We start from the raw sequence: 26,371 nt of genomic DNA, 5'->3' as shown, positions 1-26,371 counted from the left end.
AAATCCTGGTGGTGTCTGGTCAAATCCGTTTCTGGTGTTTGTTCTCCCTCCATCCCCTCCCTTACCTCAAATGGCTATACAGTTGACACCACACGTGACAAAGCTGAATTCCTCAACTCTGTGTTTGCCTCCAAATCTTGTGTCCCAAACCCATCTCTCTCTGTTCCCACCTTTCCCAGTGGAACCCAACTGCTCCTGGACTCTGTGTCCTTCTCTCCTGACAAGGTGGAGAAGTTTTTGTCAAACCTCGACTCTGATTCTGCAACTGGACCAGACGGCATCAGCCCACGGGTCCTAAAATCCTGCTGTGCCGCTCTATCTCACCCTCTCTCTGTTCTTTTCACCCTCTCTTTTGCTCAAGGTCATCTGCCAGCATCTTGGAAATCAGCAAACATTACCGCTTTACACAAAAAAGGTGCAAAAACAGATCCTTGCAACTACAGACCAATCAGCCTGCTTCCAATTATCAGCAAAGTCATGGAATCCATCATTGCTTCAGATATCAAATCCTTCCTCTTCTCCAATGGCTTGATCTCTGATCATCAATTTGGATTGAGACTAGGTCATTCTACTCTGGACATGTTGCTTCTGCTGTCTCAACAATGGATGGAGGTCCTCAATGCCAAACAGGAAATCAGAGCTGTCTCACTTGACAAATCACGTGCCTTCGATACGGTCTGGCACCCAGCTCTGCTCACCAAACTCTCCTCCTATGGTATCCATGGAAATCTCCACTCATGGCTTGCGGACTTACTCTCTGGTCGAAGGCAACGTGTGGCCCTGAATGGATTTCTCTCATCTCCCCTTCCTGTTCTGGCTGGAGTTCCCCAAGGTAGTGTTCTGGGCCCTGTGCTATTTCTGGTCTTCATCAATGATCTCTCCGACTCTCTTGAAAATCCTCTCTATCTCTTTGCTGATGACTCCACTATCTGCCGCTCCATTCCTCATCCCTCAGATCGGCAGTCTGCAGCCTCCTCACTCTCTGCAGACCTGGAAAAAATCACAGACTGGTCAAACAAGTGGAACATGTCTTTCAATCCTGACAAATCTCACACTCTTACAATGTCTCTCCGAAAGGACCGACTGAAAAAACCCTCCCATCTACTTTCTCAACATCCTCTCCAAGAAATGCTGTCGCTCAAGCTTTTGGGTCTCACTATCTGCCATGATCTTTCTTGGGAAAACCACATTTCCAAGCTGGCCTCCAAAGCCAGTCGCCGACTGGGCATCATCCGTCGTGCGAAGTCCTTCCTTGGCACACCTGAGCTCCTCACCACATACAAGGCTTTCATCTGCAGCTCAATGGAATACTGTTCCCCCCTCTGGGCTGGTGCTCCTGCCTCACAGCTAGCTCGGCTTCACGCTGTTGAAACCAAAGCTTTCAGAATCATTGGAATCTCCTGCGATGAAGTTAACTCTGAGGGCCTTTCACTCACTCACCGCAGGCAGGTTGGTGGTCTTTCTGTCTTCTACCGACTCCTCTCCGGCCTTGCTCCCCCAGCTCTCTCTGTGCTCTGTCCCCCCAATATTCCTTCAGGTCGCACAAGATCTGCCTGCAACCCTCTTATGGTTAAACTGCCAAAATCTAGGCTCGCTGCTCACCTTCACTCTTTCATTCCCCTTTTCTCCCGCCTCTGGAACAAACTCCCCCACTCCCTTCAATCCCACTCCTCCATCCAGGTATTTAAAACAACTGTTCACCACCATCTCTTATCTTCCCCCATCCAAAACCTTGATCTTTTCTACCCCAGCTAATTCACCCCAGATACACTTTTTTTTGAAATTCCAACTTCTTTCCTGGATGTCCTTGCAGTGTTCATATGTTTTATACCTCTCCCACCTCCCCCAAAGCCCTCCCCCACCCACATTTCTCCCGATGTCCCTGCTCTCAAATGTTGTTTGTGTCCTTCCCCCTCTCTCCCCATCTTGTCTGCCGCTCCCCTTATTTTTTGTGTTTTGTGTGTCGGTTTGACCTTTTGTGTGATTAATGTTAGCTCTTTCACGAGCCTCGATCTTGTATACAAAAAAAAAAAGAAAAAAAAAAAGAAGTGAGCGACTTCGGCATCATCCAGTTCGGAGTAAATACCTAGACGATACAAGTGTATCTTTGCAGCCACATAGACCTTTTACCTACAAGCCAGATGATAGAATGTTTGGAGATGAAAAGGACATGCATCTCCAGTACACCCCGAGCAAACATTCGGTGAGTAACCTAATGGTCTTACAAATGTTTAGATCAATTCAACTGCAGAGTAGAGTAGTCCGGGAGTACGTTCCACGAAATAAAGTCCTGTGAGAATTTTGAGATTAAAGCAAACTACTGATCTAGCTGACTTAAGGGGACCAAAAGAACAATAATAATAATAATAACAATAACAAAAATAGGGGGCAATACCCCTCGGCGCTCACCTGGTAGAATAAACAGTATACTGCACTGACTAAAGGTGTTTAAAACCAATTTCAATGGTTGCTAGAAGACAGGACAGCATGAAGAATCATACTAACATCATCATAAGACAAACAAACAAAGAAAAATACCTATTTTGGGGGGCAAACCTCCTCCCCCCGCCCCATACTTATACCTCCTTAGACCCCGATTTTTCTAATGCCTTAAACAAACATTGGCACATCATGGATGATGAAAGTTGTGAAGTTTCATCAAAATCGTGTGTGTAGTTTTGGAGAAGAGAGCAACTACCTATTTTAGGGGGTCAAACCCCCCACAAATCCCCTTAAACCCCGATTATTATTTTTGTTCTGTGAACAAACGTTGATGCATCATGGGTGATGAAGGTTGTGGTCAAGTTTCATTGAAATCGTGTGTGTAGTTTCAGAGAAAAGAGCAAATACCTACTTTGGGGGGAAACCCCCCGTAAATCCCCTATGGCCAGATTTTTTAAATGCCGTGAACAAACTTTGGTACAACACGCGTGATGAAGGTATAATTTAAAAAAATGTTGGCAGGCTAGGAATCTGCTTTAGTCATGAGTCAGCACAGGTAATCAGCGCAATGCTTTTATTGTCCCCCATCGCACCGCGGAGCGAAAGGGGGACTACGGTTTTCCCCTCCGTCCGTGTGTCCGTCCGTCCGTGCGTGCGTGCGTAAGCGAAGGACCGCATTCGAATTTGGTGTGTGGGTGCAACCCACGTCAAAATCCAAGATGGCCACCGCCATGTATGTCTGATGCCATGTATGTCTGAACCTTGTGAGCTGAATATCTTGAAAAATAGGCGTAGTATCAACTTCTAATCTGGTGTGTGGGTGTATCTAGGCACAAGGAAGAACGCTATTGAAAATTGGGTCGCCACGTCAAAATCCAAGATGGCCGCCGCCATGTATGTCTGAACATTGTGAGATGAATATCTTGAAAAATAAGCGAAGTACCAACTTCTAATTTGGTGTGTGGGTGTATCTCGGCATAAGGAAGAACGCTATTGAAAAATGGGTCGCCACGTCAAAAGCCAAGATGGCCGCCACCATATATATGTCTGAACCTTGTGAGCGAAATGTCTTGAAAAATAAGCGAAGTACCAACTTATAATCTGGTGTGTGGGTGTATCTAGGCATAAGGAAGAACCCTATTGAAAATTGGGTCGCCACGTCAAAATCCAAGATGGCCGCCTTGCGTCTTCCACTTTGTCAACTCGCATCACTTCACCGACGGGGGACCTAGGCGTAACAAGATAATGCTTGTCATCATTATTTCGTATGCAGCCTGCGGTTGCTGGTTGTGTCAATGCTAGGAGCGAGACTGTGCCGCTGATGCAGTGCCCCCCGTTACCAGTCATGTGGTACTCATTTTGCCAGCCTCACAAGGATGACAGATCGAGTCAACCCACCTGGTGTTATTTAACGGCACGACAGGGGTTCAAACTCAAGACCCTAAGATCTGAAGCCTGCCACCTGAACCGTTAAGCTAAAATCAGGCTTAATACATAAGCTAGAACAGTGCACATCATGTCTTTTAACTCGTGTCCAATGTTGAGTGACATCTAATCCCCATGCATGTTTTTGAATGTTGCAGGTGAGCGATGTGGTTCGTGAGGGCACACGCATCAAACATGAGCAGTACAGAAATACACTTTAACCTGAACAATAGAGACAACTAGATCCTTCATCCCCATAGACTACATAGTTGTGTGGCGTTGGGTTTTCTCTCGACTCGCTAAAAATAGCATTTTGTGTGATGAACATTCTGTCACGACCATTCTACCGTTACGGAGACAGCAGCTCAAGTTCACGTGCCTGCTGCAAAATTGGAAAGTAATGACACCTACTACTCACTCTGCATCATCTTCTAAACAGAGAAAAGTGAGGGACTCGTGGAGAAACAAAGTGCCTATGAGAAAGAAACCAAGTGTCTGAACTTCAGATAGGCAGACGCCTTGATGCTGTCGCTCGTCAATGTCCTGAATCAAGATCGGCCATGTTGCAAAGGTCAATGCTGGTGAGACAGAGTCCATGCAGGAATGTGCAGTCGAGCCAAAGAACGATATGACAGCGAATGGCTTCCAAGAGTCCCATCTGATGGTGAGATCCAAAATCCTCCGGTCACTCATTCGGTAGTGGCACAAGGAAACACTCGCTCTCAGTCAACCCCTTACAATAAGGATATGTTCTTCTGTGAAAACGGAGCATCTTACAAGAATCAATTGCACGTGATAGCTACAGAAATTGCTGCTCGTTCTCTCAAAGAAGCCATCGAGAGAACCGGAACGGAGAAGCTCCAGGTCAAGCTCTGCACATCCATCGAACCAGATGATGCACCTGCAATTGAAATCAAACGCCACAAGCGTCGCTGGGCAATGCATGTCATGAATATCAATCATGAATCCATCGTCATGAATACCAATCCCCATCTCGACCAAGTGCAGCTGATGAAGTGGAAGCAGAGGTTGAATTCCTCAGTTTGGTTGAGAGCATTTCTGTACTCAAAAGGTGCCCTGTCCCAGCAGCAGGTCGGCAACAAGAATGCGAGGTAAACACATGAAACATCACAACAGTTAACAGTTGGAATAGCAATTCATCAAGTCACCAAAGCAAAAAAATCAGTTGAAAACAACAGCCCCTGGTGAATGGAAGGGCAGAAATCGACAACTGTACTCCAGAAAACGCCAATGATGACATTTACTTGCCCACTGATGCCATTCTTGGTAGACATGCCTCCTTTCTGCTGTTGACGATGCGGAAGACACCCCTTATGAGAAACGTACCCTGCGTGCTACTGCCACGATTATCTATCAGAGATGTCCATATGTTTGAAGATGAGGCATCAGAGCTAGAGCTCACTGGTGCAACGCTGAGGCGTTGGATGAAGGAACTGCCGAGCTTGATGAAAGGAGTGGCTGGCTTTGGAGGCTAGTTTTGTTGCATGCTCGGCCTAGGAAGGTCATGTCTGATGGTGAGACCTCGAAGTTCAAGAGATTGAAAATCTTACAATGTATGACCATGGGAATACGTGGGTTCATTTGATGATCCATCCAGAGCGATTGGGTGAGACTGAGATTTTCCAGCATTGAAGGACGTGTTCCATTTATCAGACCAGTGTCTATTAAGCGCCTTTGGGCTTCATGAAAAGCGCTATACAAAATAAATGAATTATTATTATTATTATCCATTTCCAAATCAGCAGAGAGAGAGAGCTACAGTTGCCATCTGCCTAGCAGATGGATGGGAGAGTTGTATTTATAGTGAAGTTTTCTGAAGAAAAAAAGAAAAGAAAAGGAAGAAAAGTTTTCCAGAGCATCGGAGAGGTCATTTGTGACTTTCAAAAAGAGTCGCTAATATTGTTCCGCTATGCTGGAAAGGTTCCCTGCCTTCAGGATATACATAAAAGGTCAGCACAAGTTAATATAAAGACAAGAAGACGTCATGCAGAGCACGATACTTGGCAAAATCCACCCCTCTATATAAAATTGACCATCTTTATCAAAGCTCGGATCAATAGGATGAAACGTGACGATTTTCCAGATGAAAATTGATGATTTTGGAAGTTTGACCTGAAGTTGACCTTTGACTTTTTGAACTCAAAAATACTTGGTTTCCCAATTCAGTGAGGCACTTTGCAAATGGTGTTAAATTTTCAAGTCAATCGGATGAAAACCGATGATTTTTCAGAAGAAAATTGATGATTTTGGAAGTTTGACCTTGGGTTGACCTTTGACCTTTTGACCTCGAAAAGAGTTGGTTTCCCAATTTAATGACAATGTGCAAATGCTGTTGAACTTTCAAGTCAATCGGATGAAAAATGGCGACTTTAAAAATGTGACCTCCAGATGACCTTTGACCTCAAAATCAATAGGCTTCTCAGTTGTGAGGACCTCTACAACTTGGTGAAGTTTCATGACGATCGGTTTAGAATTGTGAACTGCAGGTGAGTGACAAACAAACAAACAGACGAACAAACAGACAGACTGACAAACGCAATCGACAAATATACTTGAAAAAATCTTCGATTTTGCAAGTAATAAATATATATGGATGTGAAGTTAGGTTAACAGGTTGTTAACATCGAATAGGCGTTATAGGCCAAGTATTATTTTCCTGTGTCAAATTTTCTTCATATTTCCTTGTCATTTTGATGGTTTTAAACCCCGAACTTACAATGAGAGCAATGGTGCAGTACAATCAAATAGGGGCCTACTTTGGATCAAAATTAGTAGTTTTGTTCGCTCCAGACGCTGTTGCGGGACGGCGACATTCATTCGCACGACTGTGGGAAAAGTTTACCGAGGGCAAAAGATCCTCAAAAATGGATGCACAGTTTCCATTGTCAAAACCTTGCATCGAGATGAATCACGGTACCACAAAGTTCCTCGTTTTACGTAACTTCCTGTGCAGACCCAGATGTCGGACAGACATACGTGTCACTATGCAGACAGACCGCCAGTCCAAAGCTGACATTAAAAGGAAATTTGACGACGTGATATGTAATTTAAAATTAACAACACCGAAAGTCTAACTTTTAGTTTGATACTTTAGTTGAAGATAGACGTATTATGACGTAGCGTGACACAAAAGTGCCGCAACTTTAATACATTGAAGATATATTTTAACCTCTAGTAACTTTGCCGTCACGACGAAGGGATTAGTGTTACGATTACATTTATTACATTATTAACGTTACATCATCATTATTACGAAAATGATATTGCTATAAATAAATAAAAACCGAGGCCAATTCCTTACTTCCGCTGTTACACCGCTTATCATTGATGAACCATACACCGCTTATCATTGATTAATGAACCATACACCGCTTCAATCCATTACATTTCCATTCACGACATTGGGATTAAAGCGTTATGGTTATATTTACTATAATATTATTATTATTATTATTACGAAAATGTTACTACTGAAACGATACACTACTGTATTAAGAAACCTGGGCTTAATTTGTCTGAAGCGGTCCGAAGGTGAGGCATAAAGCCTATGGCCTATACGTACCGTATTTTTGCAAGACCCGTAACGTCTACGTTTTCGATATTTGACGGTCATTTTAACAATCGGTTTGTTTGTGTTTCACACTGAATGAAAAACGTTAAGGTAGAGCATGGCGATTGTGATATATGACAGGTTCGACGATATGTTCGGCATGAACGAAATTGGAATTTAAAAATGGCGGTGTGTGGAGTCAGCCACCGTACCGCCGTAATGACATCAGACGTAATCACATCATCCTGTCATGTCACCAGATCCTCAACTCTTATTGGTATACGTTTCAGGGGACATACGGACAGACAAACACTTTTCTAGATGGCTTTGTCTTATGGGCTACGCCGTAAAAATCCATCTCTTGCAGAACAGATATGGTAACAAGAAATATATACTCCGCATCTCCTCCACACGCTCTTCGGATATATGCGTTGGTGCGACTATCGTATGTAATGCAAACGGCCAGGTAGTAAAAAGCAATCCGAGCTTTGATGCTAGGAATGTCAGAGGCCTTACAAGGTTGTCGCTACAACCGGCAATGCCCCGGGACTCCTCAATGGAGCTTACATGCAATCGCATTCTATGGCGTCTGTGTACAGCATGCTGATGCCTTTTCCAATGTGACAAAGCAGAACAATGACCAAATGACTAGAACACCCACACTGAGGTACTCTGTGACGTTGTTATCGCAGGCCTGCTGCTCCACGCGGATCTGCTCGGTGATGCGTAGGATCTTTTTGTGCAGCTCATCCACGATGGCTTGTGTGCGCTGTGGGTCGCTGGTCAGCGAGCTCGAGAAACCGTCGGGCACGTCGCTTGCCACGCTCACGTCGGAGCCTGCTGCGGCAATGCGGAGCACTGGCAGTGCCAGGGATGCCATCTCCAAGCGGTCGTGCTGCAAGGGGGTAGGGTGGAAGGGGGGAGAGGGGAAAAGGATGGATAAACACGATATGGATTATTTATTGACGAATAAGAGCAGAAAGAGTGAAATGCACATAAGCACAAAAAGCACAAAAAAGGGGAAGCTTAGTTTACACTCAAGATGAATTTTGAAACAATCGCAGAATGATTGTTCAGAAAAATTAATAAATTAATCATTCACCATACAGAACCCAGGGAGAGCTCCATGACTGTTGATTCAATAAGACAATTGGACGTTCGATGATGAATTACACGAAGTACAATAGATGAGATCAGATGGAAGCACCATCATAAATGGAGGCATCAGTAAGGGCAAACAAATAAAATGATAACCGCAGGCATATCACCAGCACACATATACACATACATATATACATATACACATACACATACATATACACATACATGTACACATACACACACATATACACACACATATATACACACACATATACATACACACATACACGTACACACATATACATACATATACATATACATAAACACACATATACACATACATATACACACACACATACAAATATATGAGCAAGGACTATACCCGTGGGTGGGAGGAGGGACCTCCAGCGCTGCCCAGCTGGGTGAGATTTTCGCGCGGTGGTTTCGGGATGTGTTTGACATTGAAAAGCTACGGAGTTATTGGCCTCATGGTGGTTACCTTTTGCCTGTGGGCCGGCGGAACAACCATCTGACCCCCACATCCAGACATACACTTTAAAGCAACCTTTGGTGACCTCAAACAGCCTTCAAGGGATCAAGTCTGAAGTTCCCACATCCCAAATTTGGGACCTCTAGGTGCCACGGTTCGGCCATGAAAGAACAAGCATTCTGAGTATTGCGCTGCAATACAAGTCTGTCGTCCGGAAAACTGTTGGGGAAATTACCAAAGTTCAAAGTGCCATAACTTTGTCAAAAATGATCGAAACGTCGTGAAGTTCGAACGTGATCTGTAACCTATCATGAGGAAACCGTGTACCAAGTTTGAAATCATTAGCGTTAAGCGTTTCGAAAACAAGTCCGGAAAACTGTTCTTTGCATGACGGACTGACAGACTGACAGACTGAGGGACGGAGTGCAAACCTATAGTCCCCTCCGGTGTACACCGGTAGGCGACTAATAAGCCCGCAAGATCGCTCCGTGGAGCAGCCTGCACGTATTGCACTATGTGTGAATTATATAATTACCAACTCACGGTCTGAGGTAACTCGGCTAAGAATTATCCAATTTGCACCAAATAAAATTTATGAATGGTTGCACAGACCCCTACCTCTCACTAAAAGTGGAAACAGAATGTAAATTGGAGTTAAAACAAGGAATATTAACAGCTTTGACTTACCGCACTCCAAATTATAGCCCGGAAAACTGTTGGGGAAATTACCAAAGTTCAAAGTGCCATAACTTTGTCAAAAATGATCGAAACATCGTGAAGTTCGAACTTGATCTGTAACTTATCATGAGGAAACCATGTACCAAGTTTGAAATCATTAGCATTAAGAGTTTTGAAAAAAAAGTCCGGAAAACTGTTCTCTGCGTGACGGACTGACAGACGGACAGACTGACAGACGGAGGGTCGGAGTGCAAACCTGTAGTCCCCTCCGGTGTACACCGGTAGGGGACTAATAACGTACAAACAAACACGCAAACACTTGAAAATATTTACAACACATATGCATCAAATGATGCATTGGGCGAGAACTTCTGTGGTCACATACACATCGATTGCAAAACAAGCCATCCATTCACCGCAGGCAACACGCGATAGTGTCTCACGCATTTTATTCGGTCATGTGCACGTTGGGTCATGTATTGTAGGCTGTAACTCCTCATGGCTACTACTGCCGAGTCGTCGCTGGCATTGTAGTGCACATTCCAAGTTGTCCTGAAGACATCGAGAGTCAAACAAAAAGTTTCACCAGCGAAACAAAAGCTAAATGGCGTCTTCCCTGAAGGTCATTAATGAGTGATATTCTTCAGTTTCCGAAATATTTGAATCCATGTCCTTTTTTACACATGGGATAAGGCTCATAATAGAGCTGACATACACACGCACACATCTCGTTTTGTCATTTCTGTTCCTCACAATTCTATCTCTCTCTTTTATTCACAGACACACACACACACACACACACACACACACACACACACACACACACACACACACACACACACACACACACACACACACACACACACACACAAAATTAATTGTACAGTATCGGTTGTTCCTAAACTTAAATATAAATAATTTAAAGGATTGTTGTAAATGATGTTAATTTCACACACACACAGACACACACACACAGAGACACACACACAGAGAGACACACACACACACACACACACACACACACACACACACACACATATACACATACACACACACATATACACACACACACACACACACACACACACACACACTGACGAGACAAACACTTAACACAGCCACTGAGCTTGGGGGAAGTGCCCGTCACTAACGTCACATCCCAAGATACTCTGGAACTTTGTGCTGCTGCTTTCAATCGGAATTGAACCCCCAATCTCCAGCCATATGACAGTGCAGCGGCGTCACGATTAGGCCACCACCACTTGCAACAAAAGCAGAAGCGAAGCCCGACTGTCTGAATTCCAATGGTTCAGCAGACTTCTTGAGAGCACAGCGTGCAACAAAAAAATCAAAACAAGTCGAGGCAATGATTGCCAGATGACAAGCGAGCTCAGTTTACAAATCATTTAAAAAGGCTTTGCGAAACCAATCAGACCGGCTCGCCTCCTTTCAGCGGCAACTCGCAACAAAGCAAAGCGATCCGCAGGTGCAGCAAAGCGTTCGCTTACTTTCGAGTAACACTGTGGCCGGACGTATCTCAAGAACGCCATAAAACAAGCGGACAATTGCTCAAGTTGCAACTGTAGTTTTGCTTCGAGCTTGTTCCAGCATTAATTACCAAGGAAGTTTACACAAAAAGGGAGTTCGAGAGAGACGAAGCGGAACACGTTGTGTCGAATGGAAGCGACCATTAAAGGTCACAGGTGTTGCCATATGCTGGGCCAAATCGTGTCAGGTGCACCAAAGTAATCTCTCAAGGTCGGTATACACCTTCAGCGTTCATGGCACTTCCGAGCAGGTCGTCGGATGGCGATACGGATCTCCGTTTGGCGGGTTGAACGCCATTCCAAACGGGGAACACGTGAACTTTGGATCCACCTTCAAAGAAAAGTTGCATCGCCGTACGGTGTAGGCCACTTCACTTGTCGCGGACTCAAGTGGTGCTGTGAGTCTATGTAAACTGAAAAGAAACCCCGATCATGAAGAGCAGCAGATAGAGGAAATGCAACCATTCCCTAAACTGTACACAGCACTTTCTTTATTGCTCGGGAGAAGCTGGGAACACGCATGGCATCAAAAGCAATATATAACACACACAGACCCACGCAAGCAAGCACCCACAACCTTTGTGCAGCCTCCAACATGCCATCTAACGTGGAAAAAGAGGGTAACCGTAAAAGCAGAAGCGCTGGAAGTGCAGAAAATACAAATCGATACACATCAGCAACAATTTAACCAGACAAAGCAGTTATGAACATCGACTAAACCGCATTCCACTATGGCCTGCCAGGGTTATACTCTATTACGTTGAGGCTAATGTACTGCAGGCAATGCCAAAATAGTTACCCCACACACACACCACCACTACGCTTGCTGCAGTGGAAAGTGTCTGCCGACACGTCTTCACCCACCGACTTGCTGCGACGCATGTCCAAGCTCCAGGGTACTTTCCGTCCGGGCACGTCCAGTCGAAGGCTCGCCATGGAGCCGAGCTTGCAACCTCGGGCACAGCGGAGGCTCCAAGATACCTGGACACGTATGGTTTAGCGCATCCCTCTCTGTGTGGGTAAGCACGGCGTGGGCTGGCAGGGGGCTGGGTCTGATGGCTGCCGTGCTCGAGCCCTCAAACCGATTGGCTTGCACTCTCCCGAGCTTAGTCCATTCTCGTCATATTTTATGTCCTCTCTTTTCCTCTACCTACATATGCACTAGAGTTGCACAACCCCACACACACCTAATACCGTCGAGTAACAAAACAGGGTGTTGGAGGAAAATGTTGCTGCCATTCGGATTGGTCATTATCCGGTCTGTGTCCCGTCTGCTGGCACTCATCCACGTTCATTCATCTCTGGATTACACCACATCTTGCGAAGAGATTAGGCCATTGTGTGCCGGTACTCCGACAAAATTCCAAATCTATGCCTCCAGATTTCACAACTCATACGGCAGCAAAACACGAGCTTAAACCGACAAAACAAGGACTACACAGAACGCCAACCTCAAAACTATGAATAGAACCAAACACATATTTGATGGTCTTCAGTTTCCTGGTGGATATGCATTCCCCAAGAGCAGGATTGGCTGAAACAAAAGCCAAATAAAATAAATTGAGCACTCTTCCTCAAATATATGGCGTGTGAATGGTGCAACCCCAAAACAGAACTAAAACAGAAAAAGACAAATCTCGTGTCGAGTAGTGTTGAGCGATTTGCAGCGAAGGGATAAACGAGCGGCACCAAGGATGGAGTTGTGCGCATTGCCATGAACGATGTGAAAAGGAGGTACCGTGGAACTGCACAGACAGAGCCGCTCAGCACACACTCATTACAATGCAACGTCCCACGTCTCGATCAATCTGCCCTCATTGCTTTAATGTTCCTCGTACGTTTGAACCGAGTGGTCATCCTGCCTCGTGGTTTTATCACAATGTCTCCTTGTCAAAAATACACTGGAAACCCCCCCCCCCCCCCCACTTTTTCAGTTATTTACTTTCACCCCTTTAATTTTGCATCCCATTTTGCTGTTGTTGCCACAATGCAAAATGCCAATGCAAAATGGCAAAGCTATGGCCCCTTTCCTCATCAATCACAGCGCTTATAACATCATTGATTACTCAAAGGAGAAGCGTGTGTGTGTGTATGCGTGCGTGCGTGCCCATTAAGCTGTATTCTAAAGAGTTCCAGATGTCGACGAAGTAAAAAAACAAAAAACTAGAGGGTATTCATAGAATACTTACCCTGCGCAGTCAACTTGATGCAAGCCAACTCTTGTTTTTTTTTTCTTTGATCCAATATGGCTGCCAGACCATGTGATTGATGACATCATTAATTTATATCTAATACTAGAACAGCACTCAGTAGAGAGCATACCTCCACCAGGTGAACAGTTTACGTTTTGTATCCCAGAGTATGCAAAACTTCCACCAGAGTATCCCAGATTTTTGTATTCCAGTAGCTGTGATGGAGGTGCTGGCTCGGACTGTAAAGGAGGGTTTACCGTGGGAGTTGTTGTATGCAGATGATCTGGTGTTGATTGTGGAAAGTATGGATGGACTGACGGAGAAGATGAACAAGTGCAAGGAATGTATGGAGGCAAACGGTCTGAAGGTAAATATCGGAAAAACGAAGGTGATGGCAAGTGGTAAAGCATGTGGTGAGGTGGAAAGAACTGGGAAGTGGCCGTGTGCTGTGTGCAGGAAGGGTGTCGGAGTGAACTACATTCAATGTACAATGTGTGCTGAGTGGGTTCATCAAAAATGTAGTGGTTTGAGAGGGCCATTAACCAGTGTGGCAGCTACATTCAAGTGTAAGGTGTGCACAGGGGGAGCTGCAGATGGAGGAAATGATGAGTTGGATCTTGGAGATGGCGTGAAGCTGGAAGTTGTGAAAACATTTTGCTACCTCGGAGACATGCTGAATGGAGAAGGTGGATCAGACTCGGCAACAGTTGCTAGAGTGAGATGTGCATGGAAGAAGTTTCGGGAACTGAGTGGCGTGCTGACGAGGAGGGGAGTGTCGTTGAAGCTGAAGGGAAAGGTGGATGCTGGATGTGTGAGAACTGTTATGATTTATGGGAGCGAGACATGGGTAATGAACGTAGAGCAGCAACGAAGGCTGGAAAGGGTGGAAATGTGAATGGTTCGGTGGATGTGCGGAGTATCGTTGAGAGAGAGGAAGATAAATGATCAATTGTAAAAGATGATGGGAATAGAGCCAGTGATGGATGCTGTGAAGAGAAACAAGTTGAGATGGTTTGGTCATGTGTTCAGGAAGGATGAAAGTGACTGGTTGAGAAGAGTGATGGAAATGAATGTAGAAGGAGGTAGAGGATGAGGAAGATCGAGAAAGACTTGGCTAAAGGTGGTGGATGAAGAAATGCAGGCAAGGGGCAGGCCATGTGACTCCCACACACAACCTGTCCACAAGGGGAGATGCAGAAAATAGGGCAAAATGGAGAAGATTGTCATGGGGTCCGCAAGGCTCACCCCCGCTCTAGCAGGGAAAATGGCCTTAAAATGCCTGTTGTGTTGTTGTGTGTATCCCAGAGTAGACCAGAAAATCACAATACAGAATCACATTTAATAAAAATCATCCGTCCACAACTTTTTGAGATATCCTGCTATATGTCCTGGAGTTTTTTGAGATATCCTGGAGCCTTTTGAGATATCCTGGTGTTGGCTTCGCGGTTAGGGTGCAGGCTTGGAATTCTAAGATCCTGAGTTCGAATCCTGGTCGATCGCTGAATTAACGCCAGGGGGGTTGTCTCAGCCTGTCATCCTTCCGAGGTCGGCAAATTGAGTACCAGCTTGCTGGGATGAATGATCCCGGTGTGTACCCCGATTTAGAATAGGTACACCGTATCCCTGCGCATCATAAGAGGCGACTAAGGGTTGGCGTCAGGAAGGGCATCCGGCCATAAAAACATTGCCTCAAACAGGGAACCATGATTGTCATGGGGCCCGCAAGGCTAAGCCCTGCTCTAACGGGGAAAAATGGCCTTAAAACGATAATTCATGCATTCATTCATATCATTTTTGGCCCTATCTCCCAATGGTGAAGAATCACTTTAAAAATCCTATGAGCCGGATCCAGATCCGGATCTTTACCAAGATTGAATAGATTCTTCCTTGTCACACACAACCTGTCCACCAAGTTTCGTCCAAATCATTCCACAACTTTTTGAGATATCCTGCTATGTATCGTTGTTGGCCCCATCGCCCAATGGTGAAAAATCACTTTAAAATTCTAGTAGCCGGATCCGAATCTGGATCTTCACCAAAATCTATTAATTTCGTTCTTGTCACATACACTACATCTCTGCCAAATTTCGTCCGAATCCGTCCACAACTTTTTTGAGATATCTTGTTCACAAACAAACAAACAAACAAACAGACAGACAGATAGACAGGGGTGAAAACATAACCTCCACCCACCTTTGGTGGCGGAGGTAATAATTGTTGTGAAGATCACACACAAGAAATTTCAAACTGATCAGACCAAGCATTGTCCCTGTCGAATTATGTCATAATTAAGGCACCAATGACGACATCATTAACAACACTTATTCCCCATTCGGAGATCTTTACAATGAGCCACGTTTCATTTTTTCCTTGAAGCAGTTTTGGAGATATAGAGGTGCAACATTTTTTTTTTCCAAGATGGCACCTGTGTCACATGACCGATATAGTCATAATTGTCATTAAAAATTCTACAGGAGGAGGCGCTCCTAAGGTCAAAATTTCGTCTCCATTCGACTAGCAGTTACAGAGAATTTTTTTTTTCATACTGATCATATCAAGCATTGTACTTGTTCAATTATGACGTCATAACAAAGGCACCAATTACATCATCATTAACATATCTTATTCCCCATGGGGAGTAATTCACAATGAGCATTGTTTCAATTTTTTCCATTGAGCGGTTTTGGAGATATAGAGGTGTAACGTTTTTTCCAAGATGGCATCCATACCACATGACCCATGATGGCATAATTATGACTAAAACTATCTGCAGGCGGAGGCGCTCCTATTGTAAAATTTCGTGTCAATCGGTCCAACGGTTGCCAAGAAAATGAATTTTTAAAATGCAGACACGTATTCCATACCTACGTACGCCACGTCTACGTACACCACACTGACATACCCAACCGAATGCCTAACCCTGCTTTTTGCTTCATGAGCGCAGGGTAAAAAGGGGAAAAAAAATTGATTTACTAGGTTTGTAAAGATAATAATAAATTCATTTGGAACAACATTTTATGTCTGTCTAATCATAATGGTTCCTATTTTAAAAGCCCGCCTTTCTGGTAGAGAAGAGGAAGAAGCAGGACTTGGAGCTTTAATGTAGAGGATCCACAGGCATAATTTTTATGATTCTATCACAGCAGGAACCATTTAGAATAAAGCATGATGGACATGGAAGGAACATGAAATTGTATGTACTAGTGGGGCATGGGCAGAGACGGCATGAAATTTGGACATCTTGAGTTAGATGCTGAAAAATTATAATTGGACCACAGTTGGATCTCCAACTTCAGTATTCAGTTGCTGTACTTTTACGAAGTAGTATTAAATAACTAATTCCCTAGTAGGGAACCCTATCCTCCCTCCTTTCCACTCCACCCCCTTTCCTCTCCCCACCGCCTCAATCCTCTCCCCTTCCTCACACTCCTCTTCTCTCCCACTCACTCCTCTCCTCCTCTCCTCATTCTCCCCTCTCCATCCTCACTCTCCACCTCCCCCTCCTAACTCTCCCTCTCCCTCCTCACTCTCCTTCCCACCCTCCCACTCCCCTCCACCAGTCACTGATTTTCCCCTCCTTGCCCCCTTTCTCCCCGTCCCTGCATTGCATCCGACCAGATATACTCAGAATGCCTATTATAATGTATTTTTGCCAATGAAATGGCAATATTAGTCCAATTTTCTCACCTTTTGCTGCCACTGAGTCTTAAACCATCTTAGCAACTATGAATAATGAAATCAGATGGTGAATTAGAGTTAATATGAAAGCCGTGAAAGAGTCAGAAAGCACGAGCCTTATAAAAGAGAGTTATGAGGCCTCCAGAGCTATGCGGAGCCAACAAAATGGTGGAGTTTTGTTTTTGAAGCCCCTCCCTGATAGGGTGAAGTCCCTCCCTGATAGGGTGAAGTCCCTCCCTGATAGGGTGAAGTCCCTCCCTGATAGGATGACCCCTCCCTCATAGGGTGAGGCCTCTCCCTCATAGGGTGAAGCCCCTCCCTGATAGGGTGAAGCCCCTCCCCGATAGGGTGAAGCCCCTCCCCGATAGGGTGAAGCCCCTCCCCGATAGGGTGAAGCCCCTCCCTGATAGGGTGAAGCCCCTCCCCGATAGGGTGAAGCCCCTCCCCGATAGGGTGAAGCCCCTCCCCGATAGGGTGAAGCCCCTCCCCGATAGGGTGAAGCCCCTCCCCGATAGGGTGAAGCCCCTCCCTGATAGGGTTAAGCCCCTCCCTCAATGAGGGAAGCCCCACCCTGAACGGATGGACATATAGACAGACTGGAGGGGAGTATTATAATGTCAATAGTCCAAGAATACTTCTCGACGCAATGGGAAAATATATAAAAGTAAACGAAGCAAAAATGACTGAAACAACAACTACGTGTTAGAAAAGACCCTTTTTTCAAGTGTTTCACTTCACTTTACATCGTCTCTGAGACCCATAGATAAATGTGCAATACGTTTGTGATGTACAACATGCTGTCTTTTGATTAAGTCCGTTAGCAAAGCCATGGGTAGGCATGACGAGTAGCATTTGAAATGGCAACAGAACTGAGCATTGGACAATATGAATTACAGTACATCTGAGACCAATAAGTAGATCTGCATGAGGATGGACATGGACAACACAGACACCACACACACACACCTCTTCGGGAATGGCGAGGCGAATTGGGGCAGCTTTGTTAATAGATTTCTGTTACGTGCTCCTCCCCAAACCCCGGTCACGGTGTACCTCCGAGCCCCGAGAGGAGTCACGGCAGAAAGATGTGTTATTCTGTGTGTCAAAGATCAATGGTGAAACCACACCAATTGTTACCAACAAACAAGTATTGTATTAAGGTCACACAAGAATAACAGTACAATAATAATATTAATCAATTGTACAACCAATATATCATTCCTATGATGGTACCATCAGTTTCATACAATATAACTCACTGTGCTCCAAGTGAGCGAAAATAACATTCCCAATGTCTCTGTCCCAGCTTCAAACCAAAGTCGATCCACGCTCTAGTGATCGTCAGAACGATGTTGTATCGAGACCAGAATCCCGCTCGGTTGACAGTCACACTGCCAAAGATAAGCAAAAGTGTCCTCAAGAGGCGGCTGGGAAATCACACCTTCGGGTATGGACGTTCAACGGCTCCCAATCGACGAACCGCAAATTCCCACTCAAAATCCACGTCACACTCACACACCAGGTTAACGGCTGGATGCGTTGAAATGGTTGAAGTGAGGTGAAAAACCTGGAGCGATGCAAAAATCCAGCGCGAGGCAAAATGGCCAACGGTCCGTTCTCAAGACGTAACGGCACTCCAATGATTCTCTTCGGAATCAACCACAAAACCTGTCACGCAGGTTTATCTGTCACAGCTATAACAACTCTGCGTAGGAATCCCTTTCCCAGGAAACTCCAAAGTTCACTCGTGACCCTCGTTCGCCAGCGTTTGTTCAAAACCTCAACGCAGCTCGACTCCTTCTCCGACCTCACTCGCTCCGCCTCTTTTTTCCTCTTCGTCCTTCCTCTTCTTCGTACGGTTCCCAATCCGGTTTCCGGTTTCTTTTAAAACACTAACTTTTTTTACCTTTTGAAAACAGTAATCTCTATTTCACTTAAACGATAACAATAATAATGCATGCAACCAAAAATGTTTACAGTGGATGAGAACCACAACAATGGAAGTGACGAATCCGTAACAGCGCCACATTTATGTCTGCATTCAAACTACAATCAAAATGAAAAGCCCGTCCAAGGCGAACGGGCTAACAAGGCCTATTTGTCCATAACGTGACTTTGGCCTTTGACACTTTGACCCAAACATCATTTCGTCTTTTTCATAATCTCATAACGGTTGGTTGAAAATTTGATGACAAAAGCTCAAATTATAGTTAAAGGTTATGGCATGGGCAAACGCATTAACACACAAAGACACACACACACACCGAAACGATTGAAAAACACCATCCCCACGCGCTATTGACTCCAATTGGATGTTGGAAAAACAAATTGATCTTTAAGAACAATTTCAAAAGCAGATACAGCACAAAATGTCCTGCACACTGTTAGTAAATGACATAAAATTACCTTTTACTGTGTCATTTCCTTCATTTTCCTTCATTTTCCTGTGTCATTTTCTTCCTGTGCCTCATCGATGTAGGACTGATTACATTGTACGACATGATTATTACATCCGCCACTGAAGGTTCACCCCTGTTTGTCTGTCTGTGAGCAGGATATCTCCTGGAGTTGTGGACGGATTTGCCCAAAACTTGGTGGAGAGGTTTGGTGTGTGACAAGGACGATTTGATCAGATTTTGGTGAAGATCCGGATATGGATCCGACAATTTTTAAAGCGATTCTTCACAATTGAGAGACAGGGACAAAAACGATATGTAGCATGATATTTCAAAAAGTTGTGGACGGATTCGGACAAAACTAGGTGGATGAGTTTGGTTAGGTGATTAGAACAAGCCGATTACATTTTGGTTCAGTTCCGAATGCAGATCCCGCCTATCAGTGGGATACAAAACAAACTGTTCAGCCTGGTGGAGGTATGCGCTCTCCTGAGTGCGGTTCTCGTTCACTTTTTGCGCTTTGTAGAAATGGAAGTTTTGATGCATTGTTCACTTAGTCAAGTTCGGAATTTAGCATCTGTACTAGGATTGAGAGTTTATTTGATTTATAATGGAAAGTTATATTTGTGAAAGTAAGCACCCTCATCATAAAACTGTAGAGGCAAAGTGAGACCCTCCCAAAAATACCAAAAGGCTGCAGTTCCTCCAATACTCACAGTAAAATATCTTCAAAATCACTTTCGAGAGATTTCTATAGTAGCTACATTCCAGAGTTGGCTCTGAAAGTCACGTGGAAAGCACCTGACACTCCAGGAGATAAAATTGCTTGTCCACTAACAAAGGCACAGTGAAAGGACAATTTTCCACCAGATTGCCTCACAAAAACACGAGCTCATCTGGAGACTCAATCATTGGTTAGAATTGCAAGGAACTTGTGGTGGGAGCATGAACCACTGTCTGTCAGAATAATTTGGTTGGTGAGAAGTGGAGTTCTGAACTAGCTGGAGTTGGTGAGTTGCACAGTTGGCAGCACTGGTCATGGTTAGAGATTCGTAAAGCTCCTGAGTCAGTTGGACTAAAGCTGAATTCACCAGTAGAGAGAATCCCGATAAGATGAATATGTGGTCCACGTGGCAGACGATCACACTACACGACTACAGCATTTGTGATTGCACTAGCGACAGACCATTGAGAGTAAACTCGACTTTTCAGATCAATCACTGTCGTGAACAACTGTTGAGGTGACAAGGGTGTCCCTTTTTCCCACTCTAGAAGAGAGACTGGACTGTCCCTTTGCGGCATGGTTTTTATTTCTTTATGAATATCACAGGGGAAGGGTCAAACCAAACAATCAAGAGGGGCCCCCAGGTGAAAAAGCAAAGAAAGAAGATGAGAAAACGGAAGATGTGGGTGCCACAGATGCTTGGCCGTAGCAAAATAAAGAAGAGGTGAAAGACTTCAGGGAACTTTCCAGACAAGCAAAGAGCGTTCCAGATGGCACAAACAGTGCAAAGTAGTGGTTCGGGCCTCTAACTGTCTGGAAGTAAGCCTGTCGGAATACCGATTCCAAGGGTATCCTCTAACAGGTAAAACCTGAAATGTAACATGCAGAAAGAAACTCCCACCAAACCACACACTCCTCATCTGTCAGTCTGATCCAAGAGCTTCCAACAGAACCAATGTTCCACGAAAGTTTCCTAAGGTGCCTTCCTTATTTTGAGTACTGGACACAAGCCTTGGTGGGAAGTCTAGATCACGCTCGTGCTGCAGCTGTTGTTTCTACAGTCTCTTTGCGGCATTGTCATATTTTTGATCCACACCCTTCGTAGACTCATGATATGCTGCTATCTTTCTGGTACGAGTGGATATGCTTCTGTGCTACAACAGACCATGGAGTAGAGGCTGCTTCACATCTTCAAGTGTTCTTAAATTACGTCAGCCGTTTTCCTGTAGGCACAGGACCAGCCTCCTTCACTGCTTACACTGAAATCGGTGCCAGCCACAATCATATTCTTCTTCCTTTTCTCCTCTCCTCTCATTCTCAGCACTACTATCCACAATCTGAACTATGGTGTAGCTCGACCACATACTCTACAGTAACGCCATGTAGGTCAATTATGAACCTGCTGTCAGTCCTGCAGATATGCATAGATAAGGTAAGTCTCGGGACCGGTAAGGACTTTCGGAATGAAATTTTAAATCAATAATGGGGATACTAAGTATGCAGGATTAAAATACTTTTTTTTTCACCTTGACCTATTTTAAGATCATGACCTAATTATAGACATTTTACCATTTTTCACCATAACTAGACTAAGGTTTCGCCGATCAGAACTAAATTGCCCTCTCTAGATATGCTAGGAGCTAGAGTAAAGCAAATTTACTTCTTTTTTTTAACTTCTTGACCTATTTTAAGGTCATGACCTAATTAGGCATTTTTACAAGTTTTCACCATAACTCAACTAAGGTTTGGCCGATCGGAACTAAATTGCCCTCTCTAGATATGCTAGAGTAAAGCAAACTTACATTTTTTACTTCTTGACCTATTTTAAGGTCATGACCTAATTAGACATTTTTACAAGTTTTCACCATAACTCAACTAAGGTTTGTCCGATCGGAACTAAATTGCCCTCTCTAGATATGCTAGAGTAAAGCAAACTTACATTTTTTACATCTTGACCTATTTTAAGGTCATGACCTAATTAGACATTTTAATCAGTTTTCACCATAACTCCACTAAGGTTTGGCTGATCGGAACTAAATTGCCCTCTCTACGTATCCTAGAGTAAAGCAAATATATATTTTTTACATTTTTTTCACCTTGACCTATTTTAAGGTCATGACCTAATAAGACATTTGAACATTTTTCACCACAACTTGACTAAGGTTTGGCTGATTGGAACTAAAATGCCCTCTCTAGATATCCTAGAATAAAGCAACTATATGCTTCATTTACATCTCCCCCCCCTCAGGATTAAAGGTCAAGGTGAAATGGCTATCTGGACAAAAAAAACAAAAACAACAAAAAAAAAACCTGTTTTTTTGTCATTGCTCAATTTTGCCGGTGCAGAATCTCAGAATCTGTTTGGTCTTCCAAGATGTTCTTGCATCATAATAATGGATTTACACTGAAGTTGTGGAGCTAATATTTGATTTGTGTCCTTGAGCTACTTTTTCGGATTGTGACCTTATTAACAAAAAACACATTTTTCATCATAAGTTGAATAATTTTCCTCCGATTTCCATGATGTTGAGTTTTATGAATAGATTGTAGATGGAGACACATTTTCTTAATTTACATTCTATCCCTAGAATGTTTAAGGTCAAGGTCATATGGCGGTCCGAAATAAATATGGCCATCATTGGATCTTGGGTGCCAAAACCCCTTGGCGTTCGCTTTATGATCATAGATATCTAATTTTATACTCCTGTGTTATATTGCGATCAGATATCAACACAAGTTCTAGCTCTCTTGGCCTGTTTTGTTTTGGCATCCGAGCTATCCAAGTACTCTGTGAACAGGGTGTAGTGTTCACCTCGGGGGTTAGTGTCTGCGGAAGAGGTATAGTTTCACTGCGTATTCCTTGGAGAACGTGGCCTAGCCTTCTAAACATCCCTGTGAGCAATCTCATCCTCCGGTCATGTGAGATTATGAAGGCAGACGGTCTGATGACATGCCTTTCCATATTATTGTCAAATCGTGGCAATTCAATCGCTGTTGGCAATCGTCAGCCAATTTACTTTCAAATTTCTTTTGAATAATGCAAAGAAATAAAAGTCATTACAAAAACCACAGGAATTTTAAAAAAAAGAAGAATTTCCACTCAAGTTACACAATGCAGTATGGTACTGTAATATATTATTTTCGTAGCAGTTCACTTACTGCCAGGAATAATACATGTTTTCATATTTGCAGATATTCCACTCCATTCTCTTAAATAATGGACAGTACAGTATAGATTTGCAGATTTTCCATTCCATTGTACTATATTTTCAGATCATGCTCTTCCCTATCTCCGTTCCCTTAACAATAACACCAAGTCATCTCCCTACTCACTCTCTTGCATCTTTCTCACCTCATCCATACAATTTTATAAATTCCAACCAACTCAGTCCCCAACAATCCACTCCCTCTCCGACCTACCACCCTCAATCCAACCCACAATCCCCACAATCTCCATGCCACCTCTTTTAAATGACTTTTCTCCATGCTAGTCCATGCTTTTCTCTTGCAATGGATCCTTTAATCAACTAATAATTCACAAGAGTTCGATTGTCACCCGTTTAATGAGATTTGACTGACGTTTTGCTAATGCATGACCACCGACTCCTCACTTTGAGTCCAAAGTCTACACCATCCCCAACCTGAAATGTTTTTTTCCCCCAATAAACAGCAAAATTGCCCTCCACACTTCCTCGTCAGTATTCCGTCCATCTCCTCTCCATTCCCTCTTTATTTTCCTGCATCCCTTGTGTATGTAGACCTAAAAGCAACCGTCCTATCTGTAATGTGAAAGGCCAAACATTTAAGCATTACATTACCTGTGTTTTGACCAATTCATCTCGGCACACGAGGGATCTAGCAAACCCAGTAGAGCGGAAGTACGTACATATTGCATGAAGCAAGTGGCTAATTCTATAATCGGAGACCCGGCTGCATTCTCAGAGTCAAACTTAACGGTCGTGCAATCTTCCAAATTGACTTTCACACGAAATATTCGTTTCGGATAAATCCTCTCGAGACCATTTTTGTTCCACTAAATTTCACAGATCATTCTGCCAATTGTTATGGCTTCTCTCATCCGATCCTGCACACATTTTAACGCAGCATCATCCATAGGGTTAGAATTAGGGTTAGGGTTAAGGTTAGGGTTGTTAGAGTTAGGGTTAAGGTTGTTAGGGTTAGGGTTGTTAGGGTTAGGGTTGTTAGGGTTAGGGTTGTTAGGGTTAGGGTTGTTAGGGTTAGGGTTGTTAGGGTTAGGGTTGTTAGGGTTAGGGTTGTTAGGGTTAGGGTTGTTAGGGTTAGGGTTGTTAGGGTTAGGGTTGTTAGGGTTAGGGTTGTTAGGGTTAGGGTTGTTAGGGTTAGGGTTGTTAGGGTTAGGGTTAGGGTTAGGGTTGTTAGGGTTAGGGTTGTTAGGGTTAGGGTTGTTAGGGTTAGGGTTGTTAGGGTTAGGGTTGTTAGGGTTAGGGTTGTTAGGGTTAGGGTTGTTAGGGTTAGGGTTGTTAGGGTTAGGGTTGTTAGGGTTAGGGTTAGGGTTGTTAGGGTTAGGGTTGTTAGGGTTAGGGTTGTTAGGGTTAGGGTTGTTAGGGTTAGGGTTGTTAGGGTTAGGGTTGTTAGGGTTAGGGTTGTTAGGGTTAGGGTTGTTAGGGTTAGGGTTGTTAGGGTTAGGGTTAGGTCCAATCACCCTAACCTTAACCCTAACACTAACCCTAACTGACAGTGTCCAATCATCAAGTGGCTTGTAGACTCCTAACCTGAAATAATCAAACTCAATTGACATTCCCAATGTTCCCAATTCCCAATGTTCCCAATTCCCAATGTTCCCAATTCCCAATGACATGACATTCCCAATCATTTTGCTATGGCAGTGTTTTAGGATTAGTCTGAAAATCTTGGATTATGGCCAGGTGGCAGGTAGCAAACTTGTTGGTGTCACAGGAAAGTGTGATGGTGAATCAGGTCATTACTGTTGCCGTGAGAATTTCCAGCAAGGCAACCGAGCACAGACGTGTGAACAAAAGTGACGGGAATGCGAGAGAGGCTTGTCAAGTGTGCACAAGTAGAAGTGCCATGATGAAGAATATGGCAGTAAGGTGTCATGACAAAGTGTCCAAGTGAAAGTGTCATGATGTGAGTGACAGTGACATGACAGAAGCCATGATGTCATGATGTGACTACTGCAGAGTGACAATCGTAAGCCCACAGAAACAAATAAGCCCCATGGTTATCTTGTTTAGGCAGAAGGATAGTATCCAATTGGCTTACAGACTAGGGAGGTTCTAGAAGTAGGATCAACTGGACATACAATAAGGCGGAACAAAGTCCTCTGATCAGTTGGAGGGAGAGAGAGATACGAGTAGCCAAAATGAAGTCAGCTGACTGCATTGCACTGATACGAGGTGACATTTGCTCAGAAACTCACGACAAGAAAGAGTGGAGTTTGTCGCCGAGTCAACGTTATGTTGAGGTGTATGCTGTGCTGGGTGGGCGTTCCTGCTCGACTACTCGGAGTTTCACCATTGCTGGGTTTTCTCCCTGTGGAGGTCTCTCCTTGCACTTCCTGGAGCATGGTTTGTGCTTCAGGGTTAACGGTAATCAAATGTCCACAGAATCTGACGATTCTTGCTCATGTTTCCCCTTCATGAAAATGTGACAGAAATTTTTAAACTTTCCCTCCTAGTTTTACTCTCAGGAGCCTTTCGCAAGGTAGACATTCCACTGATGGTGACATAAAAAGCAAATAATATCATCCCATCTTCACCCCCTCCAATCCCTACACCCACCCAGAGGCGGATTAATATTATTTGGGGCCCTGGGCACAAAAAATATTTTGGCCCAAAGCATCCGCCAAAAACACGAATGCATGAAAACGCATCAACACAAAGACTCCATTCAATGTTACACTGAGTTAATAAAGCAAACACTTGGTACATTAACTGGTCAGTTTTGCCAAACATACGTGCGTTTGCCTCGGCATCGTGGAGCACCACTTCCGGTGGTGGTTGGAGAGGGTATTACGAGTGAGGTTTCAGAACCCTCCATTGTATCACGACGAAGAGTTGGACTCGCTAAGCTATTTTCACACTGGTTCAGCCTATGTAGCAGTAGATTCAACTGCAAAGAATCCAGA

General features: G+C 44.0%; 1 protein-coding gene across 7 annotated transcripts in view; it reads right to left on the bottom strand.

Moving 5' to 3' along the window:
- The window catches only part of LOC137413401 (transmembrane and coiled-coil domains protein 2), a 167,329-nt gene that overhangs the window by 17,115 nt on the left and 123,843 nt on the right, over positions 1-26,371 (bottom strand). For 2 of the 7 annotated variants that reach the window (XM_068098810.2, XM_078769924.1), the window contains exon 2: positions 8,100-8,333. In XM_068098810.2, coding sequence (XP_067954911.2) covers positions 8,100-8,333 — 234 coding nt within the window. Of the gene's footprint in view, positions 1-8,099; positions 8,334-11,477; positions 11,668-12,053; positions 12,279-26,200; positions 26,234-26,371 lie in introns of those variants that run through there. The other 5 variants (XM_068098824.2, XM_068098817.2, XM_078769926.1 and 2 more) reach the window with 5 other exon arrangements.

The sequence above is a fragment of the Myxine glutinosa genome, chromosome 1 (assembly GCF_964187855.1).
Source record: "Myxine glutinosa chromosome 1, kmMyxGlut1.1, whole genome shotgun sequence".
NCBI lineage: Eukaryota > Metazoa > Chordata > Myxini > Myxiniformes > Myxinidae > Myxine > Myxine glutinosa.
The sequence above is the reverse complement of the archived record's forward strand: the minus strand, read 5'-3'. Positions and strand labels throughout refer to the sequence as shown.